This window comes from Oncorhynchus mykiss, chromosome 23 (assembly GCF_057628025.1).
Source record: "Oncorhynchus mykiss isolate SJ-2025 chromosome 23, ASM5762802v1, whole genome shotgun sequence".
Classification (NCBI taxonomy): domain Eukaryota; kingdom Metazoa; phylum Chordata; class Actinopteri; order Salmoniformes; family Salmonidae; genus Oncorhynchus; species Oncorhynchus mykiss.
In genome coordinates, this window is record NC_143044.1 from 60311909 (window position 1) to 60337500 (window position 25592).

At 41.5% G+C, this 25592-nt stretch overlaps 1 protein-coding gene across 1 annotated transcript in view; it reads left to right on the forward strand.

The window, feature by feature from the left end:
- The first annotated feature begins 14418 nt into the window (after nt 1–14418).
- Nucleotides 14419–25592, forward strand: part of LOC110511038 (putative pre-mRNA-splicing factor ATP-dependent RNA helicase DHX32) — a 32644-nt gene continuing 21470 nt past the window's right edge. Inside the window, exon 1 of the mRNA XM_090217815.1 lies at nt 14419–15012. Within this exon, the coding sequence (XP_090073941.1) occupies nt 14728–15012 (285 nt within the window). The 5' untranslated portion in view covers nt 14419–14727. The remainder of the gene's footprint in view (nt 15013–25592) is intronic.

Here is a 25592-nt window from a genome sequence, read left to right on the forward strand (position 1 = left end):
TACATAAGCACTACATAGCACTACATAACACTACATAGCTCTACATAAACACTTGATTGTGGGATTATGTCACACCGTCAGACAGAAGTAGGGCTACCTAACAGAAAGGCTAACAAGTGGTAATTGGAACTGAACACGAAGGTTAATAAGCAAAAACAGAAACCTCTTTAAGAGGTGGAAAACCAATCATTTTTGCCATGGAAGTCATTATTTTGCTGTTTTGTCAGTCCAGATGTGTTATTACATGTTATTACTCAGTCCAAAGGTGTTATTACATGTTATTACTCAGTCCAGAGGTGTTATTACATGTTATTACACAGTCCAGAGGTGTTATTACACAGTCCAGAGGTGTTATTACACAGTCCAGAGGTGTTATTACTCAGTCCAGAGGTGTTATTACTCAGTCCAGAGGTGTTATTACACAGTCCAGAGGTGTTATTACACAGTCCAGAGGTGTTATTACACAGTCCAGAGGTGTTATTACACAGTCCAGACGTGTCTTAGTCTTGTCTTTATGTCATAAAACTCAGAAGATACAAGGTGATTATTTCATTACATTATTTGTTGTTTTTATTACAGAGTGAAGGCTGTAATTGTTGACAGTATTGTTCAAACCTTTTCATTCACACTTCAACTTTATTTTAATCACACACCTCTTGTTCTCCAATATCCAGATGGAAAAAGAGATGTGTTTTGTCACGTCCATCTAGTATTTAATCTCTTGTCTTTCGGAGGCAGAGATCCATAGATTCATAATCAGTTAGTTTTACTATGACGTTCTATTGTGTTGCACTAGTTTTACCTTGTTAACTTTTCTGTTTGAAAGTCTTGTTGCCATGACACCAGTATTACTGTCCTGTGTCCTACCTGTCCTGTGTCCTACTGTACCTGTCCTGTTTCCTACCTGTCCTGTGTCCTACTGTACCTGTCCTGTGTCCTACCTGTAGTCACACCAGTATTACTGTCCTGTGTCCAACCTGTCCTGTGTCCTACCTGTCCTGTGTCCTACTGTACCTGTCCTGTTTCCTACCTGTCCTGTGTCCTACTGTACCTGTACTGTGTCCTACCTGTAGTCACACCAGTATTACTGTCCTGAGTCCTACCTGTCCTGTGTCCTACTGTACCTGTCCTGTGTCCTACCTGTAGTCACACCAGTATTACTGTCCTGAGTCCTACCTGTCCTGAGTCCTACCTGTCCTGTGTCCTACCTGTCCTGTGTCCTACCTGTAGTCACACCAGTATTACTGTCCTGTTTCCTACCTGTCCTGTGTCCTACTGTACCTGTTCTGTTTCCTACCTGTAGTCACATCAGTATTACTGTCCTGTGTCCTACCTGTAGTCACGTCACATCCTGTGTCCTACCTGTCCTGTGTCCTACCTGTCCTGTGTCCTACTGTACCTGTTCTGTTTCCTACCTGTAGTCACATCAGTATTACCTGTCCTGTGTCCTACCTGTCCTCTGTCCTACCTGTCTGTTCTGTTTGAAAGTTAATGTTTGTCTGTGTGACATAGAAAACACAATATGTTACATGTAAACACGTTATCATGGACAGATCGATTTTTGTAAGATAATTATTTCATACACTTTAGTGTCTATGTCAATACACACAGACCTTTGAACACTTGAGCAGTATCAGTAAAATGTTTTTTTAAGCACTAAAGTGGTCTTGTTTTTTTTGTGTCTATTATAAAATTAATACAAATGTTCATCGTTGACTGCTATTGGCTCCTCTTCCCCAAAATTGAGGCTATGATTAAGAAGTTGGAGCTCTTTTCTATCTGCGTTAACAAGGACAACACACAGGTCTTTCCATCATTGTATGATTTTTTTGTGTGCAATTGAACTCAAGCTTAAGGACGAGCGTCAGGTAGCCTAGTGGTTAGAGTGTTGGGCCAGTATTCGAAAGGTTGCTGGATTGAATCCCTGAGCTGACAAGGTAAAAATCTGTTGTTCTGCCCCTGAACAAGGCAGTTAACTCCCCTGTTCCCCGATCGACCGTCATTGTAAATAAGAATTTGTTCTTAACTGACTTGCCTAGTTAATTAAAACGGACAATGTGAAATGTGATATAGCAAAGTACCTGTGTGAGTTGGGTGTGCAGGTACATTCCTGAAATGGATGACACAAACAACTGGATTTGTTATCCCTTTCATTCCCTGCCTCCAGTCCACTTACTGATGTCTGAACAAGAGAGTGTCATTGAAATTGCAACAAGTGGTTCTGTGAAAATTGAATTTAATCAGAAGCCACTGTGTTTGAAGCGGTACGGGACTATAAAAACGTTTGGGAACCACTAACCTGTTAGCTATTGTCCCACTACCTAAAGTATACATCCAATACATCCAGATGACCTACTGCAACAAAATAGTGACTGTCTTGACAATGACGCTAGCTGGCTCTTTAGCAACATATGCATTAAGTTGACTCTTTTTCAGACTGCAGAACCGAGAGCGTACAATCTTAACAGAGTGTAACATCACTCATGAACGGGCATGACACTTAATGCCATGGGTGGCCAAACAGAGCTAACATAAGGCCACGCCTCCAACAACGGGTTTGTCAAAACAAGCATTGTGATTGGTTGAGACGCGTTCTAAATCATACTTTTTAAAAAAAATGTTTAGCGCCGGGTAAATCTATGCATGTTCTCCATCTGAGAATTCCCTGCAGCATCCGCTGTCCCATCAGCCCAGCCAGCCAATTCATTCACTTGATCTCCACTATAAAATAAAACCATCTGGACTTTATTTCCCCTAACTTCTATGGTTGGAATGGAACGGTATCAAGCACATCAAACATATGGAAACAACATTTAAATCTGTTCCTATAATTCCATTCCAGCCATTACAACGAGCCCGTCCTCCTATAACTCATTCCACCAGCCTCCACTGGTGCACACCCCCTCTCCCTGTCAATTTTATTCGATTATTATAAGAGGGTTATTAGTCTACAGTCGGCTGAGTGGTCACGTGATCATATGTAGGCGCACATTAATTTGTGTAGCCTATGCAAGTCAACCCACGTGTCTGACCATGCCAGTGGCCAATAGCGCAACAGTGCGCTGCGGATTGACAGACGAGAAACACTACATAAACACTACATAGCACTACATAAACACTACATAGCTCTACATAAACACTACATAAACACTACATAAACACTACATAAGCACTACATAGCACTACATAACACTACATAGCTCTACATAAACACTACATAGCACTACATAAACACTACATAGCACTACATAGCACTACATAAACACTACATAACACTACATAGCACTACATAAACACTACATAGCACTACATAAACACTACATAAACACTACATAGCACTACATAAACACTACATAGCACTACATAAACACTATATAAACACTACATAGCACTACATAGCACTACATAAACACTACATAAACACTACATAGCACTACATAGCACTACATAAACACTACATAAACACTACATAGCACTACATAAACACTACATAGCACTACATAAACACTACATAAACACTACATAGCACTACATAGCACTACATAAACACTATATAAACACTACATAGCACTACATAAACACTACATAGCACTACATAAACACTACATAGCACTACATAGCACTACATAACACTACATAAACACTACATAAACACTACATAGCACTACATAACACTACATAAACACTACATAAACACTACATAGCACTACATAACACTACATAAACACTACATAAACACTACATAGCACTACATAAACACTACGTAAACACTACATAGCACTACATAACACTACATAAACACTACATAAACACTACATAGCACTACATAACACTACATAAACACTACATAGCACTACATAGCACTACATAACACTACATAAACACTACATAAACACTACATAACACTACATAAACACTACATGAACACTACATAACACTACATAAACACTACATAGCACTACATAACACTACATAAACACTACATAAACACTACATAGCTCTACATAAATACTACATAGCACTACATAGCACTACATAAGCACTACATAGCACTACATAACACTACATAGCTCTACATAAACACTTGATTGTGGGATTATGTCACACCGTCAGACAGAAGTAGGGCTACCTAACAGAAAGGCTAACAAGTGGTAATTGGAACTGAACACGAAGGTTAATAAGCAAAAACAGAAACCTCTTTAAGAGGTGGAAAACCAATCATTTTTGCCATGGAAGTCATTATTTTGCTGTTTTGTCAGTCCAGATGTGTTATTACATGTTATTACTCAGTCCAAAGGTGTTATTACATGTTATTACTCAGTCCAGAGGTGTTATTACATGTTATTACACAGTCCAGAGGTGTTATTACACAGTCCAGAGGTGTTATTACACAGTCCAGAGGTGTTATTACTCAGTCCAGAGGTGTTATTACTCAGTCCAGAGGTGTTATTACACAGTCCAGAGGTGTTATTACACAGTCCAGAGGTGTTATTACACAGTCCAGAGGTGTTATTACACAGTCCAGACGTGTCTTAGTCTTGTCTTTATGTCATAAAACTCAGAAGATACAAGGTGATTATTTCATTACATTATTTGTTGTTTTTATTACAGAGTGAAGGCTGTAATTGTTGACAGTATTGTTCAAACCTTTTCATTCACACTTCAACTTTATTTTAATCACACACCTCTTGTTCTCCAATATCCAGATGGAAAAACAGATGTGTTTTGTCACGTCCATCTAGTATTTAATCTCTTGTCTTTCGGAGGCAGAGATCCATAGATTCATAATCAGTTAGTTTTACTATGACGTTCTATTGTGTTGCACTAGTTTTACCTTGTTAACTTTTCTGTTTGAAAGTCTTGTTGCCATGACACCAGTATTACTGTCCTGTGTCCTACCTGTCCTGTGTCCTACTGTACCTGTCCTGTTTCCTACCTGTCCTGTGTCCTACTGTACCTGTCCTGTGTCCTACCTGTAGTCACACCAGTATTACTGTCCTGTGTCCAACCTGTCCTGTGTCCTACCTGTCCTGTGTCCTACTGTACCTGTCCTGTTTCCTACCTGTCCTGTGTCCTACTGTACCTGTACTGTGTCCTACCTGTAGTCACACCAGTATTACTGTCCTGAGTCCTACCTGTCCTGTGTCCTACTGTACCTGTCCTGTGTCCTACCTGTAGTCACACCAGTATTACTGTCCTGAGTCCTACCTGTCCTGAGTCCTACCTGTCCTGTGTCCTACCTGTCCTGTGTCCTACCTGTAGTCACACCAGTATTACTGTCCTGTTTCCTACCTGTCCTGTGTCCTACTGTACCTGTTCTGTTTCCTACCTGTAGTCACATCAGTATTACTGTCCTGTGTCCTACCTGTAGTCACGTCACATCCTGTGTCCTACCTGTCCTGTGTCCTACCTGTCCTGTGTCCTACTGTACCTGTTCTGTTTCCTACCTGTAGTCACATCAGTATTACCTGTCCTGTGTCCTACCTGTCCTCTGTCCTACCTGTCTGTTCTGTTTGAAAGTTAATGTTTGTCTGTGTGACATAGAAAACACAATATGTTACATGTAAACACGTTATCATGGACAGATCGATTTTTGTAAGATAATTATTTCATACACTTTAGTGTCTATGTCAATACACACAGACCTTTGAACACTTGAGCAGTATCAGTAAAATGTTTTTTTAAGCACTAAAGTGGTCTTGTTTTTTTTGTGTCTATTATAAAATTAATACAAATGTTCATCGTTGACTGCTATTGGCTCCTCTTCCCCAAAATTGAGGCTATGATTAAGAAGTTGGAGCTCTTTTCTATCTGCGTTAACAAGGACAACACACAGGTCTTTCCATCATTGTATGATTTTTTTGTGTGCAATTGAACTCAAGCTTAAGGACGAGCGTCAGGTAGCCTAGTGGTTAGAGTGTTGGGCCAGTATTCGAAAGGTTGCTGGATTGAATCCCTGAGCTGACAAGGTAAAAATCTGTTGTTCTGCCCCTGAACAAGGCAGTTAACTCCCCTGTTCCCCGATCGACCGTCATTGTAAATAAGAATTTGTTCTTAACTGACTTGCCTAGTTAATTAAAACGGACAATGTGAAATGTGATATAGCAAAGTACCTGTGTGAGTTGGGTGTGCAGGTACATTCCTGAAATGGATGACACAAACAACTGGATTTGTTATCCCTTTCATTCCCTGCCTCCAGTCCACTTACTGATGTCTGAACAAGAGAGTGTCATTGAAATTGCAACAAGTGGTTCTGTGAAAATTGAATTTAATCAGAAGCCACTGTGTTTGAAGCGGTACGGGACTATAAAAACGTTTGGGAACCACTAACCTGTTAGCTATTGTCCCACTACCTAAAGTATACATCCAATACATCCAGATGACCTACTGCAACAAAATAGTGACTGTCTTGACAATGACGCTAGCTGGCTCTTTAGCAACATATGCATTAAGTTGACTCTTTTTCAGACTGCAGAACCGAGAGCGTACAATCTTAACAGAGTGTAACATCACTCATGAACGGGCATGACACTTAATGCCATGGGTGGCCAAACAGAGCTAACATAAGGCCACGCCTCCAACAACGGGTTTGTCAAAACAAGCATTGTGATTGGTTGAGACGCGTTCTAAATCATACTTTTTAAAAAAAATGTTTAGCGCCGGGTAAATCTATGCATGTTCTCCATCTGAGAATTCCCTGCAGCATCCGCTGTCCCATCAGCCCAGCCAGCCAATTCATTCACTTGATCTCCACTATAAAATAAAACCATCTGGACTTTATTTCCCCTAACTTCTATGGTTGGAATGGAACGGTATCAAGCACATCAAACATATGGAAACAACATTTAAATCTGTTCCTATAATTCCATTCCAGCCATTACAACGAGCCCGTCCTCCTATAACTCATTCCACCAGCCTCCACTGGTGCACACCCCCTCTCCCTGTCAATTTTATTCGATTATTATAAGAGGGTTATTAGTCTACAGTCGGCTGAGTGGTCACGTGATCATATGTAGGCGCACATTAATTTGTGTAGCCTATGCAAGTCAACCCACGTGTCTGACCATGCCAGTGGCCAATAGCGCAACAGTGCGCTGCGGATTGACAGACGAGAAACACTACATAAACACTACATAGCACTACATAAACACTACATAGCTCTACATAAACACTACATAAACACTACATAAACACTACATAAGCACTACATAGCACTACATAACACTACATAGCTCTACATAAACACTACATAGCACTACATAAACACTACATAGCACTACATAGCACTACATAAACACTACATAACACTACATAGCACTACATAAACACTACATAGCACTACATAAACACTACATAAACACTACATAGCACTACATAAACACTACATAGCACTACATAAACACTATATAAACACTACATAGCACTACATAAACACTACATAAACACTACATAGCACTACATAGCACTACATAAACACTACATAACACTACATAGCACTACATAAACACTACATAGCACTACATAAACACTACGTAAACACTACATAGCACTACATAACACTACATAAACACTACATAAACACTACATAGCACTACATAACACTACATAAACACTACATAGCACTACATAGCACTACATAACACTACATAAACACTACATAAACACTACATAGCACTACATAACACTACATAAACACTACATGAACACTACATAACACTACATAAACACTACATAGCACTACATAACACTACATAAACACTACATAAACACTACATAGCTCTACATAAATACTACATAGCACTACATAGCACTACATAAGCACTACATAGCACTACATAACACTACATAGCTCTACATAAACACTTGATTGTGGGATTATGTCACACCGTCAGACAGAAGTAGGGCTACCTAACAGAAAGGCTAACAAGTGGTAATTGGAACTGAACACGAAGGTTAATAAGCAAAAACAGAAACCTCTTTAAGAGGTGGAAAACCAATCATTTTTGCCATGGAAGTCATTATTTTGCTGTTTTGTCAGTCCAGATGTGTTATTACATGTTATTACTCAGTCCAAAGGTGTTATTACATGTTATTACTCAGTCCAGAGGTGTTATTACATGTTATTACACAGTCCAGAGGTGTTATTACACAGTCCAGAGGTGTTATTACACAGTCCAGAGGTGTTATTACTCAGTCCAGAGGTGTTATTACTCAGTCCAGAGGTGTTATTACACAGTCCAGAGGTGTTATTACACAGTCCAGAGGTGTTATTACACAGTCCAGAGGTGTTATTACACAGTCCAGACGTGTCTTAGTCTTGTCTTTATGTCATAAAACTCAGAAGATACAAGGTGATTATTTCATTACATTATTTGTTGTTTTTATTACAGAGTGAAGGCTGTAATTGTTGACAGTATTGTTCAAACCTTTTCATTCACACTTCAACTTTATTTTAATCACACACCTCTTGTTCTCCAATATCCAGATGGAAAAACAGATGTGTTTTGTCACGTCCATCTAGTATTTAATCTCTTGTCTTTCGGAGGCAGAGATCCATAGATTCATAATCAGTTAGTTTTACTATGACGTTCTATTGTGTTGCACTAGTTTTACCTTGTTAACTTTTCTGTTTGAAAGTCTTGTTGCCATGACACCAGTATTACTGTCCTGTGTCCTACCTGTCCTGTGTCCTACTGTACCTGTCCTGTTTCCTACCTGTCCTGTGTCCTACTGTACCTGTCCTGTGTCCTACCTGTAGTCACACCAGTATTACTGTCCTGTGTCCAACCTGTCCTGTGTCCTACCTGTCCTGTGTCCTACTGTACCTGTCCTGTTTCCTACCTGTCCTGTGTCCTACTGTACCTGTACTGTGTCCTACCTGTAGTCACACCAGTATTACTGTCCTGAGTCCTACCTGTCCTGTGTCCTACTGTACCTGTCCTGTGTCCTACCTGTAGTCACACCAGTATTACTGTCCTGAGTCCTACCTGTCCTGAGTCCTACCTGTCCTGTGTCCTACCTGTCCTGTGTCCTACCTGTAGTCACACCAGTATTACTGTCCTGTTTCCTACCTGTCCTGTGTCCTACTGTACCTGTTCTGTTTCCTACCTGTAGTCACATCAGTATTACTGTCCTGTGTCCTACCTGTAGTCACGTCACATCCTGTGTCCTACCTGTCCTGTGTCCTACCTGTCCTGTGTCCTACTGTACCTGTTCTGTTTCCTACCTGTAGTCACATCAGTATTACCTGTCCTGTGTCCTACCTGTCCTCTGTCCTACCTGTCTGTTCTGTTTGAAAGTTAATGTTTGTCTGTGTGACATAGAAAACACAATATGTTACATGTAAACACGTTATCATGGACAGATCGATTTTTGTAAGATAATTATTTCATACACTTTAGTGTCTATGTCAATACACACAGACCTTTGAACACTTGAGCAGTATCAGTAAAATGTTTTTTTAAGCACTAAAGTGGTCTTGTTTTTTTTGTGTCTATTATAAAATTAATACAAATGTTCATCGTTGACTGCTATTGGCTCCTCTTCCCCAAAATTGAGGCTATGATTAAGAAGTTGGAGCTCTTTTCTATCTGCGTTAACAAGGACAACACACAGGTCTTTCCATCATTGTATGATTTTTTTGTGTGCAATTGAACTCAAGCTTAAGGACGAGCGTCAGGTAGCCTAGTGGTTAGAGTGTTGGGCCAGTATTCGAAAGGTTGCTGGATTGAATCCCTGAGCTGACAAGGTAAAAATCTGTTGTTCTGCCCCTGAACAAGGCAGTTAACTCCCCTGTTCCCCGATCGACCGTCATTGTAAATAAGAATTTGTTCTTAACTGACTTGCCTAGTTAATTAAAACGGACAATGTGAAATGTGATATAGCAAAGTACCTGTGTGAGTTGGGTGTGCAGGTACATTCCTGAAATGGATGACACAAACAACTGGATTTGTTATCCCTTTCATTCCCTGCCTCCAGTCCACTTACTGATGTCTGAACAAGAGAGTGTCATTGAAATTGCAACAAGTGGTTCTGTGAAAATTGAATTTAATCAGAAGCCACTGTGTTTGAAGCGGTACGGGACTATAAAAACGTTTGGGAACCACTAACCTGTTAGCTATTGTCCCACTACCTAAAGTATACATCCAATACATCCAGATGACCTACTGCAACAAAATAGTGACTGTCTTGACAATGACGCTAGCTGGCTCTTTAGCAACATATGCATTAAGTTGACTCTTTTTCAGACTGCAGAACCGAGAGCGTACAATCTTAACAGAGTGTAACATCACTCATGAACGGGCATGACACTTAATGCCATGGGTGGCCAAACAGAGCTAACATAAGGCCACGCCTCCAACAACGGGTTTGTCAAAACAAGCATTGTGATTGGTTGAGACGCGTTCTAAATCATACTTTTTAAAAAAAATGTTTAGCGCCGGGTAAATCTATGCATGTTCTCCATCTGAGAATTCCCTGCAGCATCCGCTGTCCCATCAGCCCAGCCAGCCAATTCATTCACTTGATCTCCACTATAAAATAAAACCATCTGGACTTTATTTCCCCTAACTTCTATGGTTGGAATGGAACGGTATCAAGCACATCAAACATATGGAAACAACATTTAAATCTGTTCCTATAATTCCATTCCAGCCATTACAACGAGCCCGTCCTCCTATAACTCATTCCACCAGCCTCCACTGGTGCACACCCCCTCTCCCTGTCAATTTTATTCGATTATTATAAGAGGGTTATTAGTCTACAGTCGGCTGAGTGGTCACGTGATCATATGTAGGCGCACATTAATTTGTGTAGCCTATGCAAGTCAACCCACGTGTCTGACCATGCCAGTGGCCAATAGCGCAACAGTGCGCTGCGGATTGACAGACGAGAAACACTACATAAACACTACATAGCACTACATAAACACTACATAGCTCTACATAAACACTACATAAACACTACATAAACACTACATAAGCACTACATAGCACTACATAACACTACATAGCTCTACATAAACACTACATAGCACTACATAAACACTACATAGCACTACATAGCACTACATAAACACTACATAACACTACATAGCACTACATAAACACTACATAGCACTACATAAACACTACATAAACACTACATAGCACTACATAAACACTACATAGCACTACATAAACACTATATAAACACTACATAGCACTACATAAACACTACATAAACACTACATAGCACTACATAGCACTACATAAACACTACATAACACTACATAGCACTACATAAACACTACATAGCACTACATAAACACTACGTAAACACTACATAGCACTACATAACACTACATAAACACTACATAAACACTACATAGCACTACATAACACTACATAAACACTACATAGCACTACATAGCACTACATAACACTACATAAACACTACATAAACACTACATAGCACTACATAACACTACATAAACACTACATGAACACTACATAACACTACATAAACACTACATAGCACTACATAACACTACATAAACACTACATAAACACTACATAGCTCTACATAAATACTACATAGCACTACATAGCACTACATAAGCACTACATAGCACTACATAAGCACTACATAGCTCTACATAACACTACATAGCTCTACATAAACACTTGATTGTGGGATTATGTCACACCGTCAGACAGAAGTAGGGCTACCTAACAGAAAGGCTAACAAGTGGTAATTGGAACTGAACACGAAGGTTAATAAGCAAAAACAGAAACCTCTTTAAGAGGTGGAAAACCAATCATTTTTGCCATGGAAGTCATTATTTTGCTGTTTTGTCAGTCCAGATGTGTTATTACATGTTATTACTCAGTCCAAAGGTGTTATTACATGTTATTACTCAGTCCAGAGGTGTTATTACATGTTATTACACAGTCCAGAGGTGTTATTACACAGTCCAGAGGTGTTATTACACAGTCCAGAGGTGTTATTACTCAGTCCAGAGGTGTTATTACTCAGTCCAGAGGTGTTATTACACAGTCCAGAGGTGTTATTACACAGTCCAGAGGTGTTATTACACAGTCCAGAGGTGTTATTACACAGTCCAGACGTGTCTTAGTCTTGTCTTTATGTCATAAAACTCAGAAGATACAAGGTGATTATTTCATTACATTATTTGTTGTTTTTATTACAGAGTGAAGGCTGTAATTGTTGACAGTATTGTTCAAACCTTTTCATTCACACTTCAACTTTATTTTAATCACACACCTCTTGTTCTCCAATATCCAGATGGAAAAACAGATGTGTTTTGTCACGTCCATCTAGTATTTAATCTCTTGTCTTTCGGAGGCAGAGATCCATAGATTCATAATCAGTTAGTTTTACTATGACGTTCTATTGTGTTGCACTAGTTTTACCTTGTTAACTTTTCTGTTTGAAAGTCTTGTTGCCATGACACCAGTATTACTGTCCTGTGTCCTACCTGTCCTGTGTCCTACTGTACCTGTCCTGTTTCCTACCTGTCCTGTGTCCTACTGTACCTGTCCTGTGTCCTACCTGTAGTCACACCAGTATTACTGTCCTGTGTCCAACCTGTCCTGTGTCCTACCTGTCCTGTGTCCTACTGTACCTGTCCTGTTTCCTACCTGTCCTGTGTCCTACTGTACCTGTACTGTGTCCTACCTGTAGTCACACCAGTATTACTGTCCTGAGTCCTACCTGTCCTGTGTCCTACTGTACCTGTCCTGTGTCCTACCTGTAGTCACACCAGTATTACTGTCCTGAGTCCTACCTGTCCTGAGTCCTACCTGTCCTGTGTCCTACCTGTCCTCTGTCCTACCTGTCTGTTCTGTTTGAAAGTTAATGTTTGTCTGTGTGACATAGAAAACACAATATGTTACATGTAAACACGTTATCATGGACAGATCGATTTTTGTAAGATAATTATTTCATACACTTTAGTGTCTATGTCAATACACACAGACCTTTGAACACTTGAGCAGTATCAGTAAAATGTTTTTTTTAAGCACTAAAGTGGTCTTGTTTTTTTTGTGTCTATTATAAAATTCATACAAATGTTCATCGTTGACTGCTATTGGCTCCTCTTCCCCAAAATTGAGGCTATGATTAAGAAGTTGGAGCTCTTTTCTATCTGCGTTAACAAGGACAACACACAGGTCTTTCCATCATTGTATGATTTTTTTGTGTGCAATTGAACTCAAGCTTAAGGACGAGCGTCAGGTAGCCTAGTGGTTAGAGTGTTGGGCCAGTATTCGAAAGGTTGCTGGATTGAATCCCTGAGCTGACAAGGTAAAAATCTGTTGTTCTGCCCCTGAACAAGGCAGTTAACTCCCCTGTTCCCCGATCGACCGTCATTGTAAATAAGAATTTGTTCTTAACTGACTTGCCTAGTTAATTAAAACGGACAATGTGAAATGTGATATAGCAAAGTACCTGTGTGAGTTGGGTGTGCAGGTACATTCCTGAAATGGATGACACAAACAACTGGATTTGTTATCCCTTTCATTCCCTGCCTCCAGTCCACTTACTGATGTCTGAACAAGAGAGTGTCATTGAAATTGCAACAAGTGGTTCTGTGAAAATTGAATTTAATCAGAAGCCACTGTGTTTGAAGCGGTACGGGACTATAAAAACGTTTGGGAACCACTAACCTGTTAGCTATTGTCCCACTACCTAAAGTATACATCCAATACATCCAGATGACCTACTGCAACAAAATAGTGACTGTCTTGACAAGGACGCTAGCTGGCTCTTTAGCAACATATGCATTAAGTTGACTCTTTTTCAGACTGCAGAACCGAGAGCGTACAATCTTAACAGAGTGTAACATCACTCATGAACGGGCATGACACTTAATGCCATGGGTGGCCAAACAGAGCTAACATAAGGCCACGCCTCCAACAACGGGTTTGTCAAAACAAGCATTGTGATTGGTTGAGACGCGTTCTAAATCATACTTTTTAAAAAAAATGTTTAGCGCCGGGTAAATCTATGCATGTTCTCCATCTGAGAATTCCCTGCAGCATCCGCTGTCCCATCAGCCCAGCCAGCCAATTCATTCACTTGATCTCCACTATAAAATAAAACCATCTGGACTTTATTTCCCCTAACTTCTATGGTTGGAATGGAACGGTATCAAGCACATCAAACATATGGAAACAACATTTAAATCTGTTCCTATAATTCCATTCCAGCCATTACAACGAGCCCGTCCTCCTATAACTCATTCCACCAGCCTCCACTGGTGCACACCCCCTCTCCCTGTCAATTTTATTCGATTATTATAAGAGGGTTATTAGTCTACAGTCGGCCTAGTGGTCACGTGATCATATGTAGGCGCACATTAATTCTTGTTCACGCGACTCGTGTAGCCTATGCAAGTTAACCCACGTGTTTGACCACGCCAGTGGCCAATAGCGCAACAGTGCGCTGCGGATTGACAGATAAGAAACGGTAATAGAGTTTTAATCCGACATAAGAACAAAAAACTGCATGTTGTTTGTCCTGAAATCTCTTCACATCTGTCAACAAAATATTAACGGAAATCTGTTTGGATTATACATTGAACTCCAAGTCAACGTTGGTATTGTTACATGGATTATAATGTGTCGGTGAATTCATTTTTTAGGGGGATAAACGGTTCTCTGTGCTTTTTGATTATATCTGTTGCCAACAGTTGTTGCGCTCTCGACGGGATCCTCGATCATTTCCATGGCGGAGAGATCGACCATGTCCGAGCAGGACAAGCATTTGACGGAGAAAGAGATTTGTTCGGATTCGGAAACTGCTGACTGCGTGGAAGAAGCGTTTGTCTTCGGAGAGGATCTGGAGTTGAACCGATTTGATGGATTGCCTTTCTCCTCTCGTTATTATAAACTACTGCAAGAGAGACAGTCTCTACCTGTTTGGAAAGCTAGAGAGGAATTTTTGGATATCCTGGTGAACAATCGACTTGTTATAGTATCTGGTACAACTAAAACTGGGAAAAGTACACAGGTGAGTGTGGAATTAAAACGAGAGTATTCAGATAAAAAAATATGATTTTCAACGAATTTCAATAATAATAATAAAGAATAAGAATATTTCCCCTTTGATTCCCAATACAGTATCTAGTATTTATATAATGATGTACTGCTTTTGTTGCAAATGTCTTAATCGGTATTGGGGCGACAGGGTAGCCTAGTGGTTCGAGAGTTGGACTAGTAACCGGAAGGTTGGAAGTTCAAAATCCCGAGCTGACCAGGTACAAATCTGTCGTTCTGCCCCTGAACAGGCAGTTAACCCACTGTTCCTAGGCCGTCATTGAAAATAAGAATTTGTTCTTAACTGACTTGCCTAGTTAAATAAATAGCAGCATACATTCTATACATGACATGTGGAAGACGTCTAATTAGGCAACAATGAGGCCATACATCAAACATTAGTTCCATACAAAAACACGCCAGCTACTTCATAGTCTGCGACTGATACTGTCCTGCTATTAACTTTTTTTTCTCTCCAGATCTCATCCACGTCATAATTCCTAACACTGGAGTTTTTCCATATAGGTATAGAGTTGTTATTGAATAATAATAAAAAAAGTGACAGCATTCAAGTAATACATTTCTGCCAGGATCTTGTTGTAAAGTGTGAAATGCCAGCCGGCTGCATTGGGAAGGTCAGTCTTCCATTGGGACCCTTATAAATATAGCTCCAGCCTGCAGGGAACCTGATATTAATACCATTAGCTGTGGATTCGTCCCAAATGGCACCCTATCGCCTACGTAGTGCACTACTGTTGTCCTGGACCCTGTAGGATCTGGTCAAAAGTAGTGCCCTACACAGGGAACATCATGCTATTTGGGACAGAGAGACTCCTATGTCTTAGACCCTGAAGCTGCACATACGACTTTAGATATGACTCTGCTTACTTACAGCAGAATCCGCTAGCCCTGGTCCCAGATCTGATCTCACTAGCCCTGGTCCCAGATCTGATCTCACTAGGCCTGGTACCAGATCTGATCTCACTAGGCCTGGTCCCATATCTGATCTCACTAGGCCTGGTCCAAGATCTGATCTCGCTAGCCCTGGTCCCAGATCTGATCTCACTATCCCTGGTCCCAGATCTGATCTCGCTAGCCCTGGTCCTAGATCTGATCTCACTAGGCCTGGTCCCAGATCTGATCTCTCTAGCCTGGTCCCAGATCTGATCTTACCTAGCTTGATCCTAGATCTGATCTAACCTAGCCTGGTCCCAGATCTGATCTCTCTAGCCTGGTCCCAGATCTGATCTCACTAGCCTGGTCCCAGATCTGATCTCACTAGCCTGGTCCCAGATCTGATCTCACCTAGCCTGGTCCCAGATCTGATCTCTCTAGCCTGGTCCCAGATCTGATCCCTCTAGCCTGGTCCCAGTTCTGATCTCTCTAGCCTGGTCCCAGATCTGATCTCACTAGCCTGGTATCAGATCTGTTGGTGCTTCTGCCTGCTCCATTGCTATTGTGAAGCCATGGCCAGAGAGCAGAAGCAGACAGGCATCCAGGTTAAGAATCCACTCCTTTCATGTAATGACTGAGTTCATGGGTTTAACATGACCAAATACCTGTAAATACCCCAATTCCCATTAGTCACATATGCATCAATTTAGTAGTTATTATCCCCAACCTAACCCAGTTGTCCAATGAGTCTAGGAACATATGGGAGTATTGAATGGCCTCTCCCTCTCACTGTAATCTGATTTAGATGTTTTCGAAGCAGAAGTGTGAGCACATGGTTTATGAGAATATGGCCTATTCATTCCAGGGGTTGTGCTCTGTGCTGTGTCTCTGTTTGGGCCAGAGATGTTTTAAACAAAAATCCATTGTATCTTAGAAGTTAACTTGGCAAGTCAGTTGACGGCCTACACCGGCCAAACCCGGACGACGCCGGGCCCAATTGTGCGCCGCCCTATGTGACTCCCAATCACGGCCAGTTGTGATACAGCCTGGAATCGAACCAGGGTGTCTGTAGTGACGCTTCTACCACTGATATGCAGTGTCTTAGACCGCTGTGCCACTCGGGAGGTTGATGTGAGTCCCATGGGATCTCTTTCCTGCAGTGCTTCCAAAAACATAGTTCAATTAGATTCAATTAGATTCTATTCTATTCAAGCTGCACTTCCTAACCCAATGTATGACCATATTAGAGAGACATATTTCCCTCAGATTACACAGATCCTCAAAGAATTCAAAAACAAATCCAATTTTGATAAACTCCCATATCTACTGGGTGAAATTCCACAGTGTGACATCACAGCAGCAAGATTTGTGACCTGTTGCCACGAGAAAAGGTCTTTGTGGATGTGTTTTTTAAATTTATTTTATTGATTTCACCTTTATTTAACCAGAACAAGTTCTCATTTACAACTGCAACCTGGCCAAGATAAAGCAAAGCAGTGTGACACAAACAACAACACAGAGTTACACATGGAATGAACAAACATACAGTCAATAACACAGTAGAAAAATCTATATGCAGTGTGTGCAAATGTAGTAAGATTAGAGAGGTAAGGCATTCTAGTACCTGTTGCCACAAGAAAAGGTCAACCAGTGAAGAACAAACACCATTGTTAATACAACACATATTTATGTTTATTTATTTTCCCTTTTGTACTTTAACTATTTGTACATCATTATAACACTGAATATAGACATAATATGACATTTGAAATGTCTTTATTATTTTGGAACTTCTGTGAGTGTAATTTTTACTGTTAATTTTTATTGTTTATTTCACTTTTGTTTATTATCTAGTTAACTTGCTTTGGCAACGTAATGTTAACATATGTTTCCCATGCCAATAAAGCCCCTTGTATTGAATTTAATTTAATTGAGTGACAGTGTGAAGCTAACTGTGAATTTTCTTGAGTCTTAAGGCCCTCCCTCCCCTCCCTCCCCTCTCTCTCTCTCCCCCCTCCCCTCCCTCCCCCCTCTCTCTCTCCCCTCACCTCCCCTCCCTCCCCTCTCTCTCTCTCCCCTCTCTCTCTCTCCCCCCTCTCTCTCCTCCCTCCTCCCTCTCTTTCTCCCCTCCCCTCCCTCCCCTCTCTCTCTCTCTCCCCTCCCCTCTCTCTCCCCTCCCTCCTCCCTCTCTTTCTCCCCTCCCCTCCCTCCCTTCTCTCTCTCTCTCCCCTCCCCTCCCTCCCCTCTCTCTCCCCTCCCTCCTCCCTCTCTTTCTCCCCTCCCCTCCCTCCCCTCTCTCTCACCTCCCCTCCCTCCCCTCTCTCTCTCTCCCCTCCCCTCCCTCTCTCTCTCCCCTCCCCTCTCTCTCTCTCCCTCCTCTCTCTCTCTCTCCCTCCCCTCTTTTTCCCCTCCCTCCCCTCTCTCTCCCCTCCCTCCCCTCTCTCTCCCTCCCCTCTCTCTCTCTCCCTCCCCTCTCTTTCCCTCCTCTCTCCCCCTCTCCCTCCCCTGCCTCCCCTCTCTCCCTCCCCTCTCTCTCCCCTCCCCTCTCTCTCTTTCCCTCCCCTCCCTCCCCTCTCTCTCTCTCCCCCCTCCCCTCCCTCCCCCCTCTCTCTCTCCCCTCACCTCCCCTCCCTCCCCTCTCTCCCCTCTCTCTCTCTCTCTCTCCCCTCTCCTCCCTCTCTTTCTCCCCTCCCCTCTCTCTCCCCTCCCTCCTCCCTCTCTTTCTCCCCTCCCCTCCCTCCCCTCTCTCTCTCTCACCTCCCCTCCCTCCCCTCTCTCACCTCCCCTCCCTCCCCTCTCTCCCCTCCCCTCCCTCCCCTCTCTCTCTCCCCTCCCCTCTCTCTCCCTCCTCTCTCTCTCTCTCCCTCCCCTCTTTTTCCCCTCCCTCCCCTCTCTCTCCCCTCCCTCCCCTCTCTCTCTCTCCCCTCTCTCTCTCTCTCTCCCTCCCCTCTCTTTCCCTCCTCTCTCCCCCTCTCCCTCCCCTCCATCCCCCTCTCCCTCCCCTCCCCTCTCTCCCTCCCCTCTCTCCCTCCCCTCCCTCCCTCCCCTCTCTCTCCCCCTCCCTCCCTCTGGCCTCCAGCTGTTAGGCACTAATCCTCTGGAGCTGTCACTTGCTGCCACAGCAGTTTAGCACAATACAATTAGTAGGAGCTGGTCCTTGTCACTAGTGTGTCATTGGCTCCGTGTCGTGGTCGACACCGGCTCCGTGTCGTGGTCGACACCGGCTCCGTGTTGTGGTCCTCACCGGCTCCGGGTCGTGGTCGACACCGGCTCCGTGTTGTGGTCCTCACCGGCTCCGTGTTGTGGTCGACACCGGCTCCGTGTCGTGGTCGACACCGGTTCCGTGTTGTGGTCCTCACCGGCTCCGGTTCGTGGTCGACACCGGCTCCGTGTTGTGGTCCTCACCGGCTCCGTGTTGTGGTCGACACCGGCTCCGTGTCGTGGTCGACACCGGCTCTGTGTCGTGGTCCTCACCGGCTCCGTGTTGTGGTCCTCACCGGCTCCGTGTTGTGGTCGACACCGGCTCCGTGTCGTGGTCGACACCGGCTCCGTGTTGTGGTCCTCACCGGCTCCGTGTTGTGGTCGACACCGGCTCCGTGTCGTGGTCGACACCGGCTCCATGTTGTGGTCCTCACCGGCTCCATGTCGTGGTCGACACCGGCTCCGTGTCGTGGTCCTCACCGGCTCCGTGTTGTGGTCGACACCGGCTCCGTGTTGTGGTCGACACCGGCTCTATGTTGTGGTCCTCACCGGCTCCATGTCGTGGTCGACACCGGCTCCGTGTCGTGGTCGACACCAGCTCTATGTTGTGGTCCTCACCGGCTCCATGTCGTGGTCGACACCGGCTCCGTGTTGTGGTTGACACCGGCTCCGTGTTGTGGTCCACACCGGCTCGGTGTTGGGGTCCCCACTGTTTATTCGACTGTTGAATTCACTAACACTGCTTATTCCACGTTCAGCAGTTCAAGTTGTCCGACAATGTTAATATTATTATGTTTTATAATTCTCTGTCCATTCTATTAATGACTTTAGAAATTAGGATTCATATTGTTAAGCCTGTTTGAGTCAGGTCACTCTGGTTGATTCATATTGTTAATCCTGTTTGAGTCAGGTCACTCTAGTGGATTAATATTGTTAATCCTGTTTGAGTCAGGTCACTCTGGTTGATTCATATTGTTAAACCTGTTTGAGTCAGGTCACTCTAGTGGATTCATATTGTTAAACCTGTTTGAGTCAGGTCACTAGTGGATTCATATTGTTAAGCCTGTTTGAGTCAGGTCACTAGTGGATTAATATTGTTAATCCTGTTTGAGTCAGGTCACTCTAGTGGATTCATATTGTTAATCCTGTTTGAGTCAGGTCACTAGTGGATTAATATTGTTAATCCTGTTTGAGTCAGGTCACTCTAGTGGATTCATATTGTTAATCCTGTTTGAGTCAGGTCACTCTAGTGGATTAATATTGTTAATCCTGTTTGAGTCAGGTCACTCTGGTTGATTCATATTGTTAAACCTGTTTGAGTCAGGTCACTCTAGTGGATTCATATTGTTAAACCTGTTTGAGTCAGGTCACTCTGGTTGATTCATATTGTTAATCCTGTTTGAGTCAGGTCACTCTAGTGGATTAATATTGTTAATCCTGTTTGAGTCAGGTCACTCTGGTTGATTCATATTGTTAATCCTGTTTGAGTCAGGTCACTCTAGTGGATTCATATTGTTAATCCTGTTTGAGTCAGGTCACTCTAGTGGATTCATATTGTTAAACCCGTTTGAGTCAGGTCACTCTGGTTGATTCATATTGTTAATCCTGTTTGAGTCAGGTCACTCTAGTGGATTAATATTGTTAATCCTGTTTGAGTCAGGTCACTCTAGTGGATTCATATTGTTAATCCTGTTTGAGTCAGGTCACTCTAGTGGATTAATATTGTTAATCCTGTTTGAGTCAGGTCACTCTGGTTGATTCATATTGTTAAACCTGTTTGAGTCAGGTCACTCTAGTGGATTAATATTGTTAATCCTGTTTGAGTCAGGTCACTCTGGTTGATTCATATTGTTAATCCTGTTTGAGTCAGGTCACTCTAGTTGATTCATATTGTTAATCCTGTTTGAGTCAGGTCACTCTGGTTGATTCATATTGTTAATCCTGTTTGAGTCAGGTCACTCTGGTTGATTCATATTGTTAATCCTGTTTGAGTCAGGTCACTAGTGGATTAATATTGTTAAGCCTGTTTGAGTCAGGTCACTAGTGGATTAATATTGTTAATCCTGTTTGAGTCAGGTCACTCTGGTTGATTCATATTGTTAATCCTGTTTGAGTCAGGTCACTAGTGGATTAATATAGTTAAGCCTGTTTGAGTCAGGTCACTAGTGGATTAATATTGTTAATCCTGTTTGAGTCAGGTCACTCTAGTGGATTAATATTGTTAATCCTGTTTGAGTCAGGTCACTCTGGTTGATTCATATTGTTAATCCTGTTTGAGTCAGGTCACTAGTGGATTAATATTGTTAATCCTGTTTGAGTCAGGTCACTAGTGGATTAATATTGTTAAGCCTGTTTGAGTCAGGTCACTCTAGTGGATTAATATTGTTAATCCTGTTTGAGTCAGGTCACTAGTGGATTAATATTGTTAATCCTGTTTGAGTCAGGTCACTCTGGTTGATTCATATTGTTAATCCTGTTTGAGTCAGGTCACTAGTGGATTAATATTGTTAAGCCTGTTTGAGTCAGGTCACTCTAGTGGATTAATATTGTTAATCCTGTTTGAGTCAGGTCACTCTGGTTGATTCATATTGTTAATCCTGTTTGAGTCAGGTCACTAGTGGATTAATATTGTTAAGCCTGTTTGAGTCAGGTCACTCTGGTTGATTCATATTGTTAATCCTGTTTGAGTCAGGTCACTAGTGGATTAATATTGTTAAGCCTGTTTGAGTCAGGTCACTCTGGTTGATTCATATTGTTAATCCTGTTTGAGTCAGGTCACTCTAGTGGATTAATATTGTTAATCCTGTTTGAGTCAGGTCACTCTAGTGGATTCATATTGTTAAACCTGTTTGAGTCAGGTCACTCTGGTTGATTCATATTGTTAATCCTGTTTGAGTCAGGTCACTCTAGTGGATTAATATTGTTAAGCCTGTTTGAGTCAGGTCACTCTGGTTGATTCATATTGTTAATCCTGTTTGAGTCAGGTCACTCTAGTTGATTCATATTGTTAATCCTGTTTGAGTCAGGTCACTCTGGTTGATTCATATTGTTAATCCTGTTTGAGTCAGGTCACTCTGGTTGATTCATATTGTTAATCCTGTTTGAGTCAGGTCACTCTAGTGGATTAATATTGTTAATCCTGTTTGAGTCAGGTCACTAGTGGATTCATATTGTTAATCCTGTTTGAGTCAGGTCACTCTAGTGGATTAATATTGTTAATCCTGTTTGAGTCAGGTCACTCTAGTGGATTAATATTGTTAAACCTGTTTGAGTCAGGTCACTCTGGTTGATTCATATTGTTAATCCTGTTTGAGTCAGGTCACTCTAGTGGATTCATATTGTTAATCCTGTTTGAGTCAGGTCACTCTAGTGGATTCATATTGTTAATCCTGTTTGAGTCAGGTCACTCTAGTGGATTCATATTGTTAATCCTGTTTGAGTCATGTCACTCTAGTGGATTCATATTGTTAAACCTGTTTGAGTCAGGTCACTAGTGGATTCATATTGTTAAACCTGTTTGAGTCAGGTCACTCTAGTGGATTCATATTGTTAATCCTGTTTAAGTCAGGTCACTAGTGGATTAATATTGTTAAGCCTGTTTGAGTCAGGTCACTCTGGTGGATTCATATTGTTAATCCTGTTTGAGTCAGGTCACTCTAGTGGATTCATATTGTTAATCCTGTTTGAGTCAGGTCACTCTAGTGGATTCATATTGTTAAGCCTGTTTAAGTCAGGTCACTCTAGTGGATTCATATTGTTAAACCCGTTTGAGTCAGGTCACTCTAGTGGATTCATATTGTTAATCCTGTTTGAGTCAGGTCACTCTAGTGGATTCATATTGTTAATCATGTTTGAGTCAGGTCACTCTAGTGGATTCATATTGTTAAACCTGTTTGAGTCAGGTCACTCTAGTGGATTCATATTGTTAATCCTGTTTGAGTCAGGTCACTCTAGTGGATTAATATTGTTAAACCCGTTTGAGTCAGGTCACTCTGGTTGATTCATATTGTTAATCCTGTTTAAGTCAGGTCACTCTAGTGGATTCATATTGTTAAACCCGTTTGAGTCAGGTCACTCTGGTTGATTCATATTGTTAAACCCGTTTGAGTCAGGTCACTCTGGTTGATTCATATTGTTAATCCTGTTTAAGTCAGGTCACTCTAGTGGATTCATATTGTTAAACCTGTTTGAGTCAGGTCACTCTAGTGGATTAATATTGTTAATCCTGTTTGAGTCAGGTCACTAGTGGATTCATATTGTTAAGCCTGTTTGAGTCAGGTCACTCTGGTTGATTCATATTGTTAATCCTGTTTGAGTCAGGTCACTCTAGTGGATTAATATTGTTAATCCTGTTTGAGTCAGGTCACTCTAGTGGATTAATATTGTTAATCCTGTTTGAGTCAGGTCACTCTAGTGGATTCATATTGTTAATCCTGTTTAAGTCAGGTCACTAGTGGATTCATATTGTTAATCCTGTTTGAGTCAGGTCACTCTAGTGGATTAATATTGTTAATCCTGTTTGAGTCAGGTCACTCTAGTGGATTAATATTGTTAATCCTGTTTGAGTCAGGTCACTCTAGTGGATTAATATTGTTAAACCCGTTTGAGTCAGGTCACTCTAGTGGATTCATATTGTTAAACCTGTTTGAGTCAGGTCACTCTAGTGGATTCATATTGTTAAACCTGTTTGAGTCAGGTCACTAGTGGATTCATATTGTTAATCCTGTTTGAGTCAGGTCACTAGTGGATTAATATTGTTAATCCTGTTTGAGTCAGGTCACTCTAGTGGATTAATATTGTTAATCCTGTTTGAGTCAGGTCACTCTAGTGGATTCATATTGTTAAACCCGTTTGAGTCAGGTCACTCTAGTGGATTCATATTGTTAATCCTGTTTGAGTCAGGTCACTCTGGTTGATTCATATTGTTAAGCCTGTTTAAGTCAGGTCACTCTAGTGGATTAATATTGTTAAACCTGTTTGAGTCAGGTCACTCTAGTGGATTCATATTGTTAATCCTGTTTAAGTCAGGTCACTAGTGGATTCATATTGTTAATCCTGTTTGAGTCAGGTCACTCTAGTGGATTCATATTGTTAATCCTGTTTGAGTCAGGTCACTCTAGTGGATTAATATTGTTAAGCCTGTTTGAGTCAGGTCACTCTAGTGGATTCATATTGTTAATCCTGTTTAAGTCAGGTCACTAGTGGATTCATATTGTTAATCCTGTTTGAGTCAGGTCACTCTAGTGGATTCATATTGTTAATTCTGTTTGAGTCAGGTCACTCTAGTGGATTAATATTGTTAAGCCTGTTTGAGTCAGGTCACTCTAGTGGATTAATATTGTTAAACCTGTTTGAGTCAGGTCACTAGTGGATTCATATTGTTAATCCTGTTTGAGTCAGGTCACTCTAGTGGATTCATATTGTTAATCCTGTTTGAGTCAGGTCACTCTAGTGGATTCATATTGTTAAACCCGTTTGAGTCAGGTCACTCTGGTTGATTCATATTGTTAATCCTGTTTGAGTCAGGTCACTCTAGTGGATTCATATTGTTAAACCCGTTTGAGTCAGGTCACTCTGGTTGATTCATATTGTTAATCCCGTTTGAGTCAGGTCACTCTAGTGGATTCATATTGTTAATCATGTTTGAGTCAGGTCACTCTGGTTGATTCATATTGTTAATCCTGTTTGAGTCAGGTCACTAGTGGATTCATATTGTTAATCCTGTTTGAGTCAGGTCACTCTAGTGGATTCATATTGTTAAACCCGTTTGAGTCAGGTCACTCTAGTGGATTCATATTGTTAATCCTGTTTGAGTCAGGTCACTCTAGTGGATTAATATTGTTAATCCTGTTTGAGTCAGGTCACTCTAGTGGATTAATATTGTTAATCCTGTTTGAGTCAGGTCACTAGTGGATTAATATTGTTAAACCTGTTTAAGTCAGGTCACTAGTGGATTCATATTGTTAATCCTGTTTGAGTCAGGTCACTAGTGGATTCATATTGTTAATCCTGTTTGAGTCAGGTCACTAGTGGATTCATATTGTTAATCCTGTTTGAGTCAGGTCACTAGTGGATTCATATTGTTAATCCTGTTTGAGTCAGGTCACTCTAGTGGATTAATATTGTTAATCCTGTTTGAGTCAGGTCACTAGTGGATTCATATTGTTAATCCTGTTTGAGTCAGGTCACTCTAGTGGATTAATATTGTTAATCCTGTTTGAGTCAGGTCACTCTAGTGGATTCATATTGTTAATCCTGTTTAAGTCAGGTCACTAGTGGATTCATATTGTTAATCCTGTTTGAGTCAGGTCACTCTAGTGGATTAATATTGTTAAACCTGTTTGAGTCAGGTCACTCTAGTGGATTAATATTGTTAATCTTGTTTGAGTCAGGTCACTCTAGTGGATTAATATTGTTAATCCTGTTTGAGTCAGGTCACTCTAGTGGATTCATATTGTT